Source organism: Synchiropus splendidus, chromosome 15 (genome assembly GCF_027744825.2).
Source record: "Synchiropus splendidus isolate RoL2022-P1 chromosome 15, RoL_Sspl_1.0, whole genome shotgun sequence".
NCBI classification, from domain to species: Eukaryota; Metazoa; Chordata; class Actinopteri; order Syngnathiformes; family Callionymidae; genus Synchiropus; species Synchiropus splendidus.
The window spans coordinates 11,242,982-11,263,930 of NC_071348.1; the positions used below are offsets into that span (position 1 = coordinate 11,242,982).

Consider the following 20,949-nt stretch of genomic DNA (forward strand, 5'->3'; position numbering starts at 1 on the left):
ACAAGTCAAGAGGTTACCATACAGCGTGTGTGCGCGGTGCTGTGTGCGCGACAGGCGTCATCTGTCAGGGTTTAGATGAGCCTGCATCTGACAGCCAACGAGCATGAAGATAATAGACGGGTTTAGTGCTTCCTATGAAATTGGACCGGCTCTGATTTTAGTGAGCCTGTAGGGAGTGTTTCTCCATCAACCCGCTGCTTCTCCATCGCTGCCTCTAATCTTCCTGTTCATCTCTCTCTCTCTCCACGCCGCTCCCCGCACCTCCTCCCGTCCTTCGCAGTCTCTCAGCACTGTCTTATCGACTGACACAAATACAACTGTGTGTGCGTGCGTGTGTGTGTGCGCGCAGAGGGGGTGTATTTGGTCTGCATGGACCATCTCCCGCATGGGCTGCAAATGGGTTTCACAAACACTTATCAAGACTGACTTCCCATCTCTTGTAGAGTGAAAAATAATATTACTTGTGCCAAAAATAGTGGCTCCAAGTCTATTGAGATGCACATTGTCTGCACAGTTCCGCTCAGCTGTCTGTCTTTGTCTTCAGTAGATCAGCACGGTGAAGGGAATTGGTGCTGAAATGTTGCCGCATCCATTGATTCTTATTTTTACCTTTCAAGTTCATTCACAATGAGAAGAGGCAGAGTGCATACCAAGTAGGGCCATTTGAAATGGTGATACTGTTTACAGGTAAATACAGGCACATCCTGAGTCGAGGTGAGGCTTCGTGAAACAGTGTCATCATTTTCAGAGGTCAGTAAGAGGCGCTCTTGGTTTTAAAATGATAGGGTTTCTTTGAAATGGTTGTTGAAAGCCAAAGATTTTATAGCAGAGAGTGCCATCTAGTGGGCTCTGATCAAGGGGACACTGTTTCATGAAGCCTCACGAGCCTATCACTGGTCCCTAGAATGGCTCTGGAACTATGGCTAAAACGCAGCATGAAATTATGGTATATCTTTGACAAAGTTGGTTGTGTTGAGTCGATCGCTGAGTAAGTGTAAAAGTATTTTTCAGTGAATGCAAATTCAATGCAACTAATCTATGTAGTGTCAACGTTCACATTTAATATCAATGTTGAGCTGTTGTGTGGCGGCAAGCAAGTTCCAAGAACAAGGGACAAGTAGCAACTGACAAAGGTTTGGGGAGCCACCTGTTATACATGGATCTGGATCAGCCATGGTGATGTTGGTGTGTGTGTTTGTTATACGTATAATGGCGTTTTTAGCAACATTCGGTTATGATATCGCTGAGTAGATGCACTACATGTATGTGGATATAAAGTCCTTTGAGATCTCCTGCTGAAGCAGTTTCGTTGCCTGTGGGGTTGAATAACAGGCAAACCTTTATCGAGAGCATAGATTTTACGATCAGCAGTGGAGAAAGCGTCATGTAAACACAACAGTGGATCAAACGTGACAGTATGTGAGACTGCAGTGACTGTGTGTTATAAATCACGTCCTCTTTGTGTTTCACTCCGTACATGACGTCCGTATGATGATGAGAAGTAAGCGAGAGGCTTCGCCTTGTGTTATCGCTGCCATCTAAAGCTGAACACGCCGGGAAGCTTTCTCTTCGAGTGTTTCCGCATGTCTGTGTCCAACTGCTGCGATAAGCCATTTCCAATTTACAGAGCTTACCAAGGGCCACGTGGGGGGTCTTACATGTTCCAATAATTTACACATCATGGATGTGGGTATTTATAGCCGCCTCTTACTCCCCATGGTACGTGATTGATGAGCACTTGTCAGAAGGGGAACAAGTGTGACACGGATGAGCAGTGTCAGCGCAAATATGGCACCGTTTAATGGTGTTTTCCTGACTTGTCTGAGTTTGTCTTATTGTGGGAGATGCAGGCAGTTGAGTGGCGCCCCCTCTTCTGGAGTTGCACGACTACACTTCCCCAAAAACAGAAGTAATAAGAAGCTGCAGGTTGTTATTAAGTTATTGATATTTTAAAGACGTGTCGATGATGGGACAGACGATCGAATGTTGGGGAGAGTATTGGCAAGAATCTCTCGATACGATATGTATCACGATACGATAACATCAGAATCTATTATCGTGATACAAGTAACATCCGATTTACGCCCAGGATTGGTTCCGACCAACCAGTCGTAAGTCAGATTGGACGTAAGTGGAATGCCATTCAAAATGGCCGACGCGAGGGTTATAGGTGCGACTGTAGCGGTAGATGGCTGTGTGAGAGTGAGATGCTGGGATACTGTGCTGCCGTAACTGTCGTATGCGACGCCGGGCTGCTACGTGCTGCAGTGCCAGACATTGAATTAAAAAAAAAAAAAAAAGCATCTGCTGGCCGTGGTCGTAAGTACGGGTGGACGAAAGTCAGATTTTACTTGTATAGTATTATATACACCGTCAGAACAAAAATATATTACTCAATCATATTAGTCAAAACTGAAAGGATAGATTAAGTAAAAATTGTTTGGTGATATATTATTGTATAGACTGTCAGATGAAATATATATTACTCAATAATATTACGCAGAATTTGAAAGGATAAACTATTTAAAATTAAGTAAAAACTATTTGATCAAAAAGAACTTGTCCACTTCATTTTGTACGAAATACTAAAAAGCAAATGCAGCGTTATATATTGCAATATATGGATGAATCTTTTTTTTCTTCTTCACAACCTTGTTTGGATTGGATGCCTTCAGTCAGTCAGGTGGGAGTAGTGGGACCATTACTGCCACCTGCTGTCCTGATGACTCTCACGTGAATTAGAATATTGAAGATTAAATGTCTTTCGAGGAATCAAAAGATACAGTAGTCGTATAGTAGCTGCTTTGCTTATCAATATGTTGCATTGTCTTGCGTCGAATACAGGTGGAAAACAGCTCCCCGTTTGATCTGACCGCCTCAAGGGTTTAGCCGACGTAGCTTCATATCCTCCAGCAGAAAGCTAAAGCTAAAGTTCCACTGTAACTGTTTATCTCCAGTTGGGAATCAGCTGACAAACAAAAATGTAAATTTTGTGGTTGTGTTATCCACGTTACTCATGCATCCGCGCCTCAGAGATAGCATGGCATTTTACGCTATATTGAGGAGTGGATCAGATTTTGTTGTCCCCCTATGATATCGCACTCAAATCCCCAAATGTGCCAGACTGCAACGTGGATTCTGTTCTCCCGCCATTGTGCGATAATAAACCGAGAGACACCTCTCACTCCGTTTCCCTTATTTTGAAAGCTCAGCTTGTGAGCATTGTCGCACTCACCCTGTTAGGCTGAATATCCAAGCCTCCGAAAGGTAAACAACACGCTTTCATTTTTGAGTTAATAACCGCGCAAGGGGTTGTGAAAAGTCCATTTATTGTGCCAGAAATCCAATTTGTGATTTCTTTCGCACATGAACTCTAATTCCATCTATGTGTTGCGCACAAAGCAGCTTACCAGAGTGTTCTCTGCTCCTTACGTGGCCTTACGTACACCGGCAGAAAGACATGAAGGAAAGTCTTTCGTCTGTCCAAAGCTAACTCTACACCACAGAACTTGTGAAGTGGTGAGTTTGAGTGTTTGGTATTGTATCTGTCTCTCAGATTTCATGTGATACATGGTTGACATTTTGCATCAATCCTTGGTCCTGGCTAGTTGTCTACATATTTGCGGCTTGTATCTGATCGTGACTAACCTTTCAGTAGGTTTAAGGGCTTTGCCTTTTGACCCCAATCTTTGTTCACCTTTGCCCCTTCTTTGTGGAGCGGTCACACTGTGACAAGATGGTTGCTCAAGCACATGACACTCAACCCTTTATTTCTCTTGACACCATGTTGGATTGTAGTCTACTACCGATTGTGAGCGGGTGTGAACAGGTGACTAGGTGTAAGTGCTGGAAGCAGTGAAAGCCTATAGAAGCACAGTATAGCTGTGTTAAGAGCCATTTACTGTGACAAATCGAAACAGCGATGGGCTCCCATCTGACCTGGACATCCTTCCCAACTGGGAGTGAAGATAAAGATACAATGTGACTGAGGTCGAATAAAGAGGAGTCCAGTCCTTACTGGGGAAGTGTCCTATCGGGAGGACATAGGGTAACACACTCAAGGGGCATCTCCCACAATGTACCTTCAGTTGCAGGGCCGGATTCAAGCATAACACAGAATAACAAAAACTGTCTGTAATTCACTGGACAGGGGGCAAATTCAGGGAGAAACTCTGATTCAGTCTCACCTCTTATTGTAGTCGCGTAAAATCTTGTCTTGGTCTAGTCTGAGTGGGCTAAATATCGAGTTTTTGTGGGTGGTTTAGCCAACAAAATCCTTAGTTTCCCATCATTTGAAATGTCTACCCGGAAGCTGACATTTTACTGACGTCGGTCAAATTGTTTTGTTGACAAATATTTTTTGTCGGAGCCAGAAGTAGAATGAACAAACTGTCAATAATCTTTGAATCTTAATCTGTGACTTTACCTTTTAAAAGCCACTTACTGTCACACAGATCCCACCACCACCACACACGGAGAGAAAGACCTGCCCCTTCCATATTCATCAACCTGGCATCCCCGCTGACAGGCAGGTCAGCATCGACTCGTTGACTCGGGCGAGCGGGGAGCAGCTTCGCCGTGTCCAGACTGTGTTCTATTGGGAAATTGACCGCAGGACTAATACTGCCAGCGATGATGTAGCCGTCGAACGTGCGAGCTGCTGGGGAGGAGGAGGAGAGGTGACAATGCTGGAGTCTATAGTGTTTCTATAGTTACCTCATTACGGATTCAGCTGCTCTCCTCCTTCACTGGATGTAGACATCTGCCCCTTCTTCTCCATCATTCAAAATTAAAGTGTGCTATCTTTTATCACTCCTTCCTTTCACACCGCGTGAAAGGACATTATTTTTGCTGCTCCAGTTGCGACAGTCACTGTGGGTGAGATTTCTTTAAGACGACCAACGCTATTGGCCATGTTGGAAGTAGTGATGGGTCAATGAGGTTTCATGAAACAGTGTCCTGATTCTAAGAGGCCACCAGATGGCGCTGTCCGCTGTAAAATGATTGGACTTGAACAACTAATTCAATGAAGCGTCACATCATTTTTAAACCAAGCACGCCATCTCGTGGACAGTGTTTTGTCGACCCTGCAATACTGTTTCATGAAACCTCATCTACCCGTCACTAGTTGGAAGGTCCACTGCCTTTTACAAACAGTAAAGGGGTCATTGTTTTTGCTAGAATTAGGTGGTTTTATCAAACATCTGTGGCTTGAAAGTCAAGCCTGGTATGGCAGTATTTATTCTGCGCTCTAGTTTTACACGGACCTCAACAAGTGCCCGCTTAGCGAGTCCTTCAAAGAGAAGTTGTCATGTTTGTCTGCAACGTCGACTGACATAGCAGTGATATGTTTGTTTTGCGAATCAGAAATATGCTGCGCTGATGCGGGAGTCAGATAACCGAAGAGGGAAAATTGAGGTGTTTGCTTAGAAAGCAGCCATAAATTTCATCATGTTGGCGGTCCTGACTGCCGCCTGGAGGGATCCCAGATTCGTACTAAGCTGTTTTATCAGGGTGCGAGAGGATGCGTCGGCCCTTGTTGCCTCGGAGGCACAGCTGTACTTTTATTACCGCTGCTGTGTTAAATCCTTGTTTGCCTTCTTTTTCCTCCGACGGCATTCATTTATAATGGAGCATGTGGTCAGTTGTTGATTCTTGGCTTCGAATTACACCGTCTTGAAAAGTGCGTCCGGGCACAATCCACCGTGAGAAATCTATATTAGACACCAGAATGAGAAAGTTTTTTTAGTTGGAGGATGGTTGCGATGTCATGTTTGCAGCTTCGTCTGTGAGCTGACATGCTCAATAGAGCCGCAGGACCAATTTTAAAGAAACACTGGGTTGAACTGCAAGTGAGGGAAGTGATGAGTTTTTGCTTTTTGAAAGCCAATAATACAGTTAGGAAGGTGAATGTATTGGGGTGGTGGCGAAGAGACTATGTAAGACTTTCTCATGGACTAGCTCTGTAAGGCAACAGGTGTCAGAGAAGCACAAGAACAAGGGTGTGGTACTTTGGGTGAGGCAACTCAGGACACAAGATACATTGAAAAACAGTGGTGAAAGGATGTTTCTGGAGCAGCAAGGAGTTTGAGTTATCAGTGTGCCGACTGGATGCTGAAGCTGAAGACAACGGAGAATGGTGTCATGGCTAACAACAATTCCACGCCTAGCACCCCCAACTGGATGGAGTGAGTACTTAAAAGTGGCAGGGGGTTCAACAGACTTTGACCCATCCTGGTGTGAAAAGGTCCTTACTGTAAAAAAAAGCAGGTGATTTGTAGTTGAAAACCATCTTTTGACACCAAATTGCCCTTTTCGAATTGCAGAAGTTTCCAAGTGATGAAGACTTACCGGGCAAATTGTGCACAGTTCCTGCTCACACTCCAGTTTTTCAGTCCTATTTCGGCAGACAAATACTTGTTTACTGCTCTGAAGGCCCACCTTTGTGGCCAGCCAGGAGTCGAGGGGATAGAAGTAAAAGCACAGGAGTGTTGTTAAAACCCAACAGCAGTCCTCAGGAGACTCGCCAAATGAGAATGTGATTTACCTGCGTGTTTCTTCAAGTGCTCACAGAGAGGGGGGGAGGGCGCAGGAAGTGCCTCCCCACCATCCTCTGAGAGCACACTGTTATTATTCTGCCTACAGTGCTGGAGAGAAATGAGTATTCGGTGTTGATGGGACCTAACACCCAACATCATGTCGGCACACTAAAGCTAGCGTGCGCACACACATCTGGGGAGACTGGCAGTGGCATATCAATGAGACGAAAAGCAGCAAATGAACGTGTCAGGCAGGAGCGCGAGGAGAGGTAACGTTGTCTCTGGAGGCCACATGTGGCAGTTAAAAAGCCCAAACACAGTTTCCGGTATCAAAGCTTTCACATGCTTGTTTCATCAACGTATTTGTGAATGCATTTTGGTTTTTATTCTGAAGTAATAATATACAGGTTATTTCAGGACAAGTTAAGTTAACTGCCCTCATTTTCAGCAGCCTCTTCATTGCCGAGTCTTGTCCAAGAGAAAAGCCAAGAAACGTAACCTTTGTGAAATGCCCAGGAGGTCTTTGATAGGCATATGAACATTTGTCAGAACAGAAGATGGTTCACTTGATATGTTGTCTCAACTTGGGAGTTGTAGCTACCTGCACTGACCAGAGATGAAAATTCTATTGGCAGCTATTTAGATTTGGATAATTCTGGCAAACATTTCTGTGAAGGAAAATCTGCCTTCCGTAGTTTGTTAAACCCCACACACACTTAACCATCTCAAGTGTCCTACCTGCTCTCTGAAGTGGCTCTTCTGCAGAGGTGCGAGCCGCTGCAATGCAATTGTGAATTATTGTGACTCGGCTAACTTCTTTATACTGCTGTCAAGCCCCAACATATTTCCAAGTAGAACCCAATAAAGCCGTGGTGATTTATGAACTCCGTTTTTCACTAGTTTTCCATTATTCATTCTTTTATTTTATTTTCTAAAGCAATCTTAGAACGGCACAGCTGTAGAGTGATAAGCAGAATGTTGATGATTGTTGCGTCGAGACCCAGGGACGGCGGAAAATGGAAGGAAGGGAAAAAAAAGAAAAGAAATCCAAACAACAAATTGACGCCATTATGCGGAATGGAAATTTCTCCTCTGTGAGAATGACATGCGAACAATGGCTCAGTGTTTTGCTTTAACAGAAATCTGTCCATGTGTGTCTCTCCGTCTTCCTCGCATCTGTAGATAACAAATACGCCCCAGCAGTGAGTCTCAATGGCTTTATATTCATCCTGGGAGGAGCGTACGCCCGAGCCACCACCATCTACGACCCAGACAAAGGCAACATCAAGGCTGGGCCCAACATGAATCACTCCAGACAGTTCTGCAGGTAAGAGAGCTAATTGTCATAGACATGCTTGTGTTTGCAGGTAAACAACTCACTGCCACTATAGAATGGCTACATTGTAAGCCACAGATGTGTCAGTCAGTACAAGGACAGAGAACACTTGGATGCGGATCTTGGAAGGATAAGCGGCCCTGCTGACACAAAAAATTTTGCATAGGTGTGATTCGCTTTTAACCAAAAGTAGAAAGTAGGCTAATAGCTCGAGACGCCAAACAATAAACTTAACACAAATTTGAATGTTGATAACTTTATTACAAGGGGTGCGTGACATAACTACATTTCAACTGAAACATTTAACATACACATTTTTTTTTTTTTATGTAGGAGCCTTTACTACGTCGTAAAATCAGGTTTTCCTAAAAGAAGAATGTAGGAAGTATAAAGTACTGTCAAGAGTGGCAACCACAGTCTACTTTGACTCGTATGGCATATCACAGCTGACATATTCGTCCAACACACTCAGGGGCTAAGCTCCTGCGCGAGATTTGTTTTGGCTAGAAAAAAAGCAACTCCGAATAGAGCTTCTTCATGCCTTGCCGTGAGGTCAGAGCATCATGTCACAAGACATGGACCCACTTTATGCACTGAATAAAGATGGCAATACATCGTCATGTTACAGGTTTACTTTTTTTTTTTAAGATCACAGAATGAGTATCTCACACAGACATGCACACACATTTAAAAGTATCAGATTTGTCAGTTTTTTTAGAAAAGAAGAATAACAGACAAATAATAATAATAACAATAAATCTAAAAAATAGCTAACAAAATGAGCAAAGTACAGTACACCAACCAACAGTTTCAGACTCAATAATCTAGTTCATGTTGGACAAGGAAAGGTCCCCAAATAATAGACAACAGGGAACCTTTGTAAGTGCAGGAGTTCCTCGTCCACTGATCACACTGAAGCACAAGACACGTCCTAGCTAGGATGATAACAACAACAACAAACATGGAGGAATCCCTGAACAAAAGCAAACAAAAGCATCTGTTTGCTTTTGTTCAGGGAGGTTTTTCACTACGCAATGGCCAGGGTTTCCACTACTCTGAATGTACTTAAACTTCTTATACAAATATTTTCAAGACATAAAAAGAGCTTTATTTTAAATAAGGTGAGATTTCTTTTTGTTTTATTTATTGTGCTACTGTCAAACTGATGCAAAATATATTTTGTTGTTTAAATGTATGTATGGGACCATCGATTGATTCAGTAATACACCAAATCATTTAGATTTTAAAAACGTGGCTTCTTGTGGCAAATATTCTGATACCATTAAACTGCGATTAATTAACTAGTATAATTTTTTAATCGAATCCCACCCCTAATTTGAACTACTCCTGTCATGGTCACGGTATGGTCTATAAAACGACGGCTTATTCAGACAGAAGCAGCAGTCACGTGGTCATGGTCGCTCTGAATGGGAGTTAAATAAGTAAATAATTCATCGCTCCAAGTGTTGGTGGGGTCATAATGGCTATCGGAGGTAAATGAACATTAGCAACGGCAGGATCCAGTTGTGATCACTCGGACGCGACTTGCCGGAGTGTTCACTTGACTGGAAGATGAAAACCAGTTATCTACGCGGGAGGAGGGAAAAGGCTGTATTTGGGAAGCAATTACAGACGCCGATGGCACATGCCGACAAAAACACCATAAATCAGAATGTCAGAGTTATGGATCGGCAGCGGCGGCACTCGGCAGGCAGCTGTTCTGCTACATTTAAGAAGAGAACCACAATGAGGCAAGCTCTCAGAAGGAGGCGCTATCTACAGAGCAGGTCATCATGCAGGAGAGCCGATATTTCACCAAGCCCCGCCGCTTCCTCCCTGTTTATCAGGACCGGCAGCTCCAGGCTTTGCCACGCACTCGCGCCCATTTTTGGATCAGCTGTGCTTCCTCTCTGAGTAGATTTAGGCTTTATGTAATAATCTTTTTTCAGTCCCAGCAGCGTTGTGAATTTGAGTAATAGGACTGCATGCTGTTTGCTGTGTGTGTGTGTGTGTGTGTGTGTGTGTGTTTGCTACCTTTATGTAAATGCAGATCGTTCCAAAGCCCAGCACAAGTACAAAGCACTAATCAGCTTACAGCCCAAGTTTTTAATCCTCTCAGAACACAAACTCCTGTTTCCCTTCCTCGTATCGAAAAAGCACGAGCGCAGAGATGTACAGTAATTCTGCGTTTACAGTCACTGAAGTGAGAATATGATGTTTCCCCATAGCATCAACATCAAGTTTCCTTCTATCATCCATGAACACTTCAGTTATGTCTCGAAACACCGCTGTCAGAGCACTTCGACGACGCCATCTTTCTATTTGAAGTCAGTTTAACTCGGGACATTTTCATGTCTCTTTTGATTGACTAACCTAATAAAGAGGCTTCCGTTTTTCAGTATTCCTCTTCCATATTAAAACGATAACTCACTTGTCGAAGAAACAAGTGACTTAATGTGACTGTCATGCTGTACTACTATGTTGATCTCCCTTCATTCCATACCATCTATGGTACTTGTTTATCACAGTTGTTACATTCCAAAAATAACCGATAGGTGAAATCTGAGAAAGCGAAAGCTTTATTTTTACAATTATTATACAATACAATACTGTACGATAGAATGAAACCAAAGATTAGAATCTGTTTTCAGGGCCAAGCATTTTTAAAACAAACACAAAAATGAATGTTTTCTTCCAAATAACTGACGGTTTTTAGTAAATATTGTAGCCAATACGAGAAGGACACATCGTGACTCGCGTGTAATTCACAGTTCCTCTGACTTTGCCTCTTCTTTATGACTCCGCTGCGCTGTCATGAATGTTATCGCTGTCAGCAAAGGTTTCATAAAGTTTTAAAGACAGTTACAACCCTTGTTGGAACTTATTGCTGCTGTCGTCCTTATGTTGTTTTCCTTCTTCTTGATGGAACGAAACTAAGATTCATTTATTCTGTAATGGCGCCCTGCAGTCACAGAGCTTCTACCGTCCTTCAGCATGTCCAGGAGTTTCACTTTTTCTGTGAAAGTTAGCATCTTCTTTTTGGGCGCATCCTCAGGTGCCTTTGCCGGCGCAGACATTATGGGGTTTGTTGTGGAGAAAATTTGCTAAAGGAAATTCAGCAAGCTGTTCAGAGACGAGGCGCTGAGACTGTTGATAAAAATCTGGGAAGATTTTTTTTTTTTCCTCCATCACTGACTGTCCTTTCGTCTTGCAGCGCTGTCATTCTGGACGGGAAGATCTACGCCACAGGAGGCATCGTGAGCAGCGAAGGCCCGGCACTTGGCAACATGGAGACTTTTGACCCGTGCACCAACACTTGGACGCTCTTGCAGTCGCTGCCCTGTCCGCTCTTTAGACACGGCTGCGTGGTCATCAAGAAGTACATCCAGAGTGGATGAGAGTGGCCGCCGTTGTCATCTCTTCGCCGACGCCAAAAAAATAACATGAAAAAAGGAAACACCAGCTGAGCTCCGATTCAAGTGTGTGATGGCAGCGTCAGGCCAACCAGGAACTTCTTCTGGGCTTGATGCCGGTGTCCATCCACCCAAGATACCCTGCCCCTTCTCCTTAAAAGCCCTGTGCAGAATGTACTCATGTTCAACCACTCAGCCTTGTCACTTGACTAACCTTCAGTACTGTACGTGTCATGTAGAGTCGTAGGTTCATCCTGTCATCCAGCAGGCACAGGGTCCCTCTTAGTAAGCTTTGTTTACAACAACGTGCTTGTTTCCGTTCTCTGTAAAATCACAATTTCTTTGATGGTTTACTGTCGCGTTTTTTTTCCAAGAAAGGAGATCAATTCTTCGTGACGAAGAAGCATTATTCCAAAGCGGCGATTTGAGGTGCCAGATGTTACAAGAGACAGTTTCTTCATCAGGCAGAGCTCGGTTCTACTTTTCATCCATCCACTCCTCATTCTGTCCTTCGAGATCTGCATCTGATTCGTTTGTCCAGTGGAAAGAAAGCACAATTATCATCTCTGACTGTTCTTTTCTCTTTTCCATGTCTCGTTCGGTTTGTGTCGTTTTATACAAAGTTCCATGACAACCCACTTGAGAGGTTGGGTTGTGTAAATACAGGAAGGATATATGTTTATTTTACAACTTGAAGGCCATTCTGTATAAATGTTTTTAGGGAAAAAAATGATAGCCTGGATTGAAAATGTCTGTAAATCTGTACCCAAAAAGGAGACATGAACAATTGTTATTATTGAAACGTAATACATATACAAGAACAAGCTTATGTTGTCGTCTTATCTGTCAAGGAAGCGTCTGATGTTTTGAGATCTGCGCAAGTTGAGAAGAGGAATGGAGTAGCATGCCTTGCCCTGAATCAGTATCCTCATTTGCATGGTTCAGTAGGTGGCGCTCTAGGTTTAAAAATGAGGTTTCATTGAAACGGCTGTTCAAAGCCAAAGATTATCGATCAGAGAACAACCATCTATAGGCCTCTGAAAATGAGGCCAGTGTTTTATGAAACCACATCAGACACCTTTACTTTGCACATGCTTGGGTGCTGCACTCAAAGTCATCGTACACTTGGTTGGACTGAACTCGTGCTAACTTGCTGAACCTCACTGACATTTCTACAGTTAGATCCTAAAGCTTTCGAGTGGCAAACAAAAGTTGTTTTTCATGGATGCCACCCATCCTGAATACAGAAACAAAGGTCTGTGTTACTGTACAACTTCCAATGAAATCAAGTTCAGTTGACAATTAATCCAGAAATACCCTCTTTTCCAGCTGAAGAATATACATTATGTCAACGACAAAAAAGTGTTTTCTTTCTTTACATTCAGAGCGACTATGCAAAAATGTACTTAACCACAAACAAAGGTCAACAACCCTTTTTGTTCATTACTCATCTTATAAAAAGTCATGTTTTACTCTCAGTGAAACAGCTCAAAGTCAGTAATGGTAATGTCACCAAAACACAACATAACCACAGACAGCTTCATCCTCACACAACCATGGAGAATCCTAAGGATCCTTTTAATCCTGCGCTGCATGCTGTCATGTTACTTTAGGGGGATGAGCGCTTAAAGTCAAACAAAAGGTTCCATCAGTCAAATTTTATGAAGTCAACTACTACTTTACGTCAACTATACATTTTTTTAAAACTATTACAACAAAAAAAACAGAATTTAAAGAAGAACAGAAGTTAAAGTCAGGGCAAATCATCCCACATTTCTATGGCAAATGTTGTGGAGTCAAAAAATTGTCCAGAAAAATTTCAATCCGTGCTGCAAACATTTAAAAAAAAGGGCTATTGTAGGCCAGAGAGGGCCATTAACTTGTATAATGAAGAAAGGAAGGTGGAAACCTTTGTTTAGTTGACAGATAATAGCTTGACAGAAGCTTTTTTCCCCTGTCATAAAAGTGACAACTAAATGAGACGCTGAGTTAAACAACACCAATTTAAACACATCACAAAATAGACTGTTTTAACGTAATACTATAGTAATACAACACGCCAGTAAAAGTGTCACTCACCCCTGCAGACGTCGCATTCTTCCATGAAGGTTTCAAGCTTTCCCTCCAACTCTGGCCTTGAGTGTGTGTTCAACACTAGATGATGTTAGCATGCAGAGCATTAGCATCACGGGAATTTGCAACAGCATGCAGAGAAACACAAAGTGGATGTATGTTTACCTTTTTACGTGACCAGAGGCTTCTTCTTCTCCATATGAGCTTAAACGCGAGAGTTGTTTTCAGCACATTTATCGCCCCCCAATTGGAGACAGTCGGATAAAAACGCAGCAATGGGCTAAAATGTTGCCCTTTAACTCACAAATAAAAACAAAACTAACAATTTATTTATAGTTTGAACCTTTATTCAAGTATATAACAGCAGTTTATTTAAGAATTACAGTAAAAGTTTAATTGCAAACATAAGTTACACTAAAGAAACAATTTCAAACAGGTGAGTTTAAAACACTCAAATGGAAAGAGCTATGAAAAGTCTGAAGTAAAAGCCATAAACAAACAGGGAAGAACATTTTATTTGGGTAAGAGAGAGCACAAACTTGTTCCTTCTGCATACTGGACTTTGTCGTCTCAACTACCAGACAAAAATTGGTTGTTAGTCCAAAGGGCTAGCAATTCATTTGTAATCACAAAAGGAAAATCACAATGTATGACATTTAACTACCCATATATTTTCATTTCCCGACACACTTTTGAATTAGTAAGGAGAGTTAATTATTTTGGCAAAAAAGTGGAGCGGAAAGTCACAAGAGACAGTTTTGTCTGGTGCAGACACCTCCAGTATGCTGCAGTCTGTGAAGAACCCAAAACAAACACTGAAATAAATAGAAAAATCTGTGATGTTGTTGAACCTGAGAAACCTGTAAACCCTATATTACCACCTTTACACGCCAAAAGTAAAATTGCTACACAAACGCTACACAAAAATTATAGTCATAAAAAAAAAAAAAAGAAAAGAAAGTGTAAAAGTACAAAAAAACACGTTAAAGTGTATAGAATAAATAACAGGGAGATGAGAACTCAAAGCAGAACACAATACTTGACGTGGGGTTTCTGGCTCAAACAAAACAGACAGAGAAAACCTTGGATAACTGAAGTAGCTGCGGGTGCACTCGTCTGGTACCTGTAGATGTTCCGACAGTATCTTGTTAAAGTAAATTTCTATAATGTACCCAGTAAACAGTTCTCGATAAATTAAGCTGAGGTAGCTTTGGTTTCTCACTCTGCAGTAGTCCAAGCGGCAAACCAGTTTGCACATGGCCTCTGCTGGTGTTGAAGTCGGGATCGTAATAAGTGGGGGGCGGGGGAGGGGTACGGCGGGTTTGCGGAAAAATGAAGTGGTGATTTGTACACGTCTGTGATGTGCACTGCCTAGAATGGCCTTGTTCGAATTCAAAATATAAAAAAGAAATGTATAAAAATGGAGTCACGTGACGCACTGACGGCGATGGCTGCTTGAGAACGGGCTCCTGCTAACGTGGCGATAAAACTTGCTCAATACCGCAAAAGGCGAGAAAACTGAGGAACTACTATCAAGAACAAAACGACACCACCTTACACAAGATGCCAAGTCATAAGACAGCAACAGGGAAAAGTACAGTTTCCAAGAACTGTGAACGAGCTAACATGGCTAAGCTAACGAAGGAGTCGATCGGTGAATGTGAAGATACAGGTGGATCAAAGCTAGCATCGTGGCTCTCTTCTGGGGATCAGGACCAATCTCGGGAAAATGACAACTGTGTCACCTACAGAGTAAATACGGCAAGTTCATCAGTCGGGCAAAATTGGTTCCGACATTGCGAACATATACAGCATTCTGAGGGAAATCTCCAGTAGTCAAAACAGCAAGCTGGAAGAAGACATCACCACACGTTTGACTGATGTGGAGAGTCATCTGGAGGATGGTGACAAGCGGCTCAGAGCAGACCCACCTGTTAAGCCATCGGAGTTTGAGTCTCTCCGTCGGCGTGTGGATGATCTGGAATCCAGAAGTCGCCGTAATAATTTGGTCTTTGTTGGCTTTCCCGAGTCCTGTGAGGCCGAGGGTGTGCTAAAATTCCGAACAGGAGTGATTCCGGAACTGCTTGACATAAACTTTATACCAGGCCTGGAAATAGATCGCGCTCACACAGAGACGACGTACGGTCACCAAGAGTTATAATAGCCAGGTTCCTCCGCTATCAAGACAAAGACCGAATCCTGCAAGCTACAAGGGACAAAGGAAAGCTCATCTGGAGCGGTCATCATATTATGATATTCCCTGATCACACCAAGGCGGTGAGTGATTTGAGGAGGGGCTTCAAATAGTGCAAGGAAATGCTACACGAATGGCGTATCGGATTTTCCATTCGCTTCCAGGCCATCCTGGTAATCCGTCCGACGGCGTGAATTTGACGACCCAAAAAAGGCTCTGGAATATATTGGATCACTGTAACTGATTCAACATAATAACGGACTGGTGGTGTCATGGACGACGCAGAGTACCGTAAACATACTGGATTGAGACCAGGTATCTCGATAATTATTATATGTGGCAGATTCTCCAGATCCTTGTCAAGCTTTAGCTATACAAGTATGTAAGAATCTGTGTCCTTTTGCGTTTGATAATATTGAATAGTTTTCACGAGTTTGAAATAATCTTCTGATATATTTACTTTTGCACTTATACAGAAATACTAACCATCTACGAGGTTCTAGGAGATGTGATGTAGTTCTTCTGTAGAAACTAGCTAAGATCACATACTGCCTTAGTTAAATATAACTTTGCCATGAGGCGGGCTTGTTGTCATTGACAGCCTTTGACTATGAGTCACGGACCATTTTGTTAGGACTTTACGCGTTGTTCAAATGCAGTTAGGAGTGTTTGGTTCATTGTTAATGTTTCGCTCTAGGAATGTTCACTGGAGCGTTATCTGTTTGTGTTTTTTTTATGTCACCTATATATATATGTCACCTATACGATGGCCGATGTTGAAATAGACAGGGACCATTTTTCCTGGACAGTTAATGCAGTCACATAGCCTGAAGTATTTAAACTACCTGAGTTTAAACGTTAAGGGTTTGCAGGCACCAGTTAAGAGAAGGAAGGTGATGGCCTACCTTAATTCTAAACGTTGCGATGTGGGTTTTTATCCAGGAAACACACTTGGTAGAAAAAGAAAGCAGAAAACTCTGCACTAGTTGAGAAGGACATTTTTCTTTTTCACCTGGAACTACAAATAATACGGGTGTCGCTATCACAATCAATAAACGTTCAATGTAAATTTATTAAAGAGTCTAGAGATGACTCTGGAAGGATTGTGATAACTCGGGTTGAACGTCAAGGTCTCACAGTTATTTTAGCAAGAGTGTATGCACCAAATACGCAAGATCCATCTTTCGTTAGCCACTTAGAGTGCAGACTAAAGCGATGGGAAAGTATCCACTCATCATTGGTGGTGATTTTCATCACGTTTGGGATGTGGTACTTGATAGACACCCTCCATTAAACCGCCCCTGTAAATCAGCCAATCCACTAAGACAGATGTGTGAATCTATGGGTCTAGTAGACATCTGGCGTCTGCAAAATCCAACATTCAGGGAATATACTTTTTATTCTTCACCCCATGGATCTTTCTCAAGGATTGACTACATACTAATCTTGTGCACACAAGTCTTCTTCAGTTTCAAGTAGCATTGGAAGTATTCACATATCATAGTAAGTGTTATGCCACTTAACAAGTGTGCTAGAACACCACTTTGGAGAATGAACTCTAGCCTTCTTTTAGATGATGACTTTAGAGAATCTCAAATCGACATCTACAAAGAGACAAACCTACCAACAGCCACATCTAGTAATGTTGCATGGGAGGCTAGGAAAGCTTTTCTTAGAGGTCACATTACACAATATGCATCCTTTCAGAAAAAAAACAGACAGGCAGAGTTGGAAATAAATATTAAGACAGAGGAAGAGAGTTACATAAGAAATAAGTCACCAGATACTGTTAACTCGCTAGCCTGTCTCAAATATGAATTGAATTCCCTCCTCACTCAAAAATGTTGTATTCCCAAATTTAACTGTATTTCAGACCCTTCCAATTAAAATTTAAATTATTTTCAACAATTTGATAGGTTGTGTAATAAATTTCTGTGGATTGGTAAATGGCCACGATTAAGCCTGTTGAAATTGCGAAAAAACCTGCGGCCCACGGTGGTCGGGGTGTACCCAACCTGTTATTTTACTACTACTCCTTTAGCCTCAGACATCTAGCACACTGGTCTTCGCCACCTGAGTGAGCCCCTCCCTGGTTAACCATTGAACATACACTGAATCAATCTCTCCAACCAATTCACTGAATTAGATCAGTCCTGCCCAAAGAGACCAGCTCCCATCCAATAGTGTCCAACCTCAAGTGGATATGGAAAATCATTTCAAAAATATTCAACAATGATCCACATTTGAAGTCTTCTTCATGTATCTGGTTGAACCCAAAACTAGAAATTGATAAAAAAAGCCTTTCATTTGGAAAGACTGGGTGGAATCAGGAATAAATACATTGGAGGACTTGTAAATGACTTTAGTGTGTCTCCCTCATACAACAGCAGTTCTGGAGGTATTTACAGATTTGACATCTTTTGTGCCAAACCTTTGGATCTGCATCAAAAATACCACCAAAGTCACAAAGTCTTTGTTGCTGAAAAAACAAACACCTAAAGGCGTAAACCTCAAGTTAGCTTGGGAGAATGATCTTGATACTAAAATATCAGAGAATGAATGGAACATTTTAAAGAATTAAAAAAAAAAAACATCTAGAGAGCTTAAAATAAGATTGGTTTGGCAATTTAAAATTATAACCAGGATCTACTGGTCACCATCAAGGCTACACAGAGTGGGTCTGAGAGACAGCTCCAATTGTTGGAGATGTGAATCTGATGTTGGCACTCTGACACACGTGTTGTGGTTCTGTCCCATTGGCCAGAAATTTTGGACATCTATTTACCAAAACATTAAATTGTCCTCCTTTATTTACTGTTATAATTGTTCCACTGAAAAGAATAAAAATTGCTGATTATAAAAAAAGAAATGTATAAAAATACGAAACAAGATGAGCACCATTGAGGAGGCGGGACAATGCTTGGCACAAGAGTTGGAATCTGTTTTTGCATATGAAAATGTCGGAAAGCTGGTGTGTGTTTTTCTGTCGGCTTTGCCCTTTTTGGTGACTTCGACTCATGCTGGACGGGCAAAAAGAGGGGACGCAGGTGGAATCAGGTCAGTTGAACAGAGAGCCACTTTATGTGGTGACACCCGGTAGATGCAGCGACGGAACAGGTCAACTAACTATGTGAACAAAAACAATTTTATTTTAGAAGCGAAAAACAACACGGTGTAGCAGAAGTCAAATGTCAAAAGTTCATTTTTTTACATTTGACCTTTTATTTGATTAATTTGATTTAATTCATATTATTAGATATTTAATTCATCCTCCAACAGATAAATAGAATCCGACTAAGGCACACACTAGGCAGCGCAAGCTCTGTTCCAGCTCGACAGAGTGAGTGAACAGGGGGAAACATTCAGGCTGAAAGGAGGGACACCAACTATTTAGTCGAACAAATTCGGCTAGGAGCGAACACCAGAGGGGGTTAGAGCGTTAACATTCTAAGGGAGGTTTCCGCAGATGACCGACGGGACACTGAGGGGCTAAAAAGCTTTTCACACCTGATGACTCCGGTAATGGAAAGGACATAATGTGCTCTCGTCCCGCCGCGCTAACCTCATCAAACATGTTCGAGCTCAAACTTCTCAGTAAACTACTCTTCGGGGCGAGTATCCTTGACGGTGGCTCAGATATTGAACTGATCGAGTAGCTGAAATAGCTGAGGGGGGGACGTGGGGGGGGGAAAAAGAGGCGCATAATAGCGCGGTAATAGCCGGCCTGCGGTGCGACGCTCCGCTCAAGGGCAGGATTGGCTCAGCAACATACATCAGTGATGCAGAACATTAACTGTCCTGGCCTGCTCTGTATTCACACTTCTGCTGGTGAGAGTCTGCGTGTGTGTCACCGGAGATGCATGCACAGGGTTGAGAGTGTGTAGCACAGCTGATATTTGACATCACCCGATATGTCTGTTGGTCTTGCTAGTTGGTTTAGAGCAGCATGGAGTGGGTTGACACAGTAGCACCACTGTTGTGTATGCCTGCATGTTTGCAAGTGTGAGACACACCTCCAAGGGTTTGGTTGTGTAGAATGCATCTGGATCAGTCCAGGTTCCTGAGATGATAGCACCAAAGAATGTCCATTACCTTGACCTGCACACGGTTTCTCCAACCAGGAGCAGGTGCTGGGTTCTTGTGTTCTTTGTTGATGTGTGGTGGTCCCCCGGTTGGTTCAGGATCGACCTGACGAGTGAACATCTTACTGGAATGTATCAAAATGCTGGATTCTCTCCTCCATCTCCTGCAACACACAGCGGCACGCACGTTACAACACACACGGCCAAGCCTGGGTGAAACTATAAACTTGCGTGTAAAGCATCTGTGCACTGCAGATTCAATATTACTTGGAAATCTCCCACAGCAAACAACAGCTTTCAGCGTGATAAATGATGTAAAATGAAGCAAAGCTGTACTGGAATGAGACGGGTGATTTTTTCTCAGCATGATAACAGCAGAGTTTGACACTGACTAAATCTGAACCCAGCCAGAGAAAGAGAGATGGATGCTAGCCTGCAATAGACCATGATTAATGCCCCGAAGATGTTGCTGAGTGCGCGCATGGGTGCGGGTGTGTGTGTGTGTTTTAATCTGAGTGGGTGAGTCAGTGTGACAGCTGTTGCTACAAGACACCAATTCCAACACCTACAGCAAAAGTTATTTTTTTTTAACCAGTGAAATGTAATTTTATGTATCTTAAAAAGTATACTTTTTTTCTGCCAGAGAAGACACCTGTGCATGAATTTAATTTTAGCACCTCACAACCTACCCACACAGCGAAAAGAAGAGTGACAGAGTTACGTTTTCATCTCTGCACAGATGCTAGATTAGAGTTCTGAGTAACAACAGTTGCACAACAAAATGTCTTGGACTCATTATTATTCTGATTCTCAATGTCTTCATCGGCTCTCGCAGTTAAAGTGGAAGCTGCAGGAATAATAAGAACAGGAGGGTGACATTTAAAGATATTATTGTAGTCACTGCTGTGTGGTAGAAAACTAATTATGAATAAGGGTTCAAATGACTAATTCATAAATCATCATATTATTTATGTCAGAGCATTGGCTCCAGGAAAATATTTTAATGGACAAATAGAAAAAAAAAACATTAAATCCCCCACAGTAATTATCTTTGTTTTAATAGAATGAATATATTTTTAGAAAACAAATGCAGCCTCTGGTCTTGAAATAAGTACATGGCAGGATGACAAAGCAAATGTGCTGGCAATGAGTTATCAAAATGATTTTTCATTTTTATCCAAATATAGCACAATTTTAAAAACGCTAATAAAATGAAAAAGAATCTACAATATTTAGAATACATTAATGGTTCTGGCAGGCAGGGGTGAGTACTGCCAAGACCCTGATGATATTTGGGTGACAATATCATGAT

The 20,949-nt window shown here is 42.2% G+C and overlaps 2 protein-coding genes across 5 annotated transcripts in view; one reads left to right on the plus strand and one right to left on the minus strand.

Annotated features, from left to right (window-relative positions):
- The window catches only part of LOC128746753 (kelch-like protein 29), a 272,806-nt gene extending 260,148 nt beyond the window's left edge, over window positions 1-12,658 (plus strand). For 2 of the 4 annotated variants that reach the window (XM_053844042.1, XM_053844040.1), the window contains 2 exons: window positions 7,722-7,866; window positions 11,090-12,658. In XM_053844042.1, the coding sequence (XP_053700017.1) occupies window positions 7,722-7,866; window positions 11,090-11,273 (329 nt within the window). In that variant the 3' untranslated portion in view covers window positions 11,274-12,658. The remainder of the gene's footprint in view (window positions 1-7,721; window positions 7,867-11,089) is intronic. The other 2 variants (XM_053844039.1, XM_053844041.1) reach the window with 1 other exon arrangement.
- Window positions 12,659-13,046: 388 nt separating this feature from the next.
- The window catches only part of atad2b (ATPase family AAA domain containing 2B), a 66,939-nt gene continuing 59,036 nt past the window's right edge, over window positions 13,047-20,949 (minus strand). Inside the window, exon 28 of the mRNA XM_053844037.1 lies at window positions 13,047-19,801. Coding sequence (XP_053700012.1) covers window positions 19,760-19,801 — 42 coding nt within the window. The 3' untranslated portion in view covers window positions 13,047-19,759. The remainder of the gene's footprint in view (window positions 19,802-20,949) is intronic.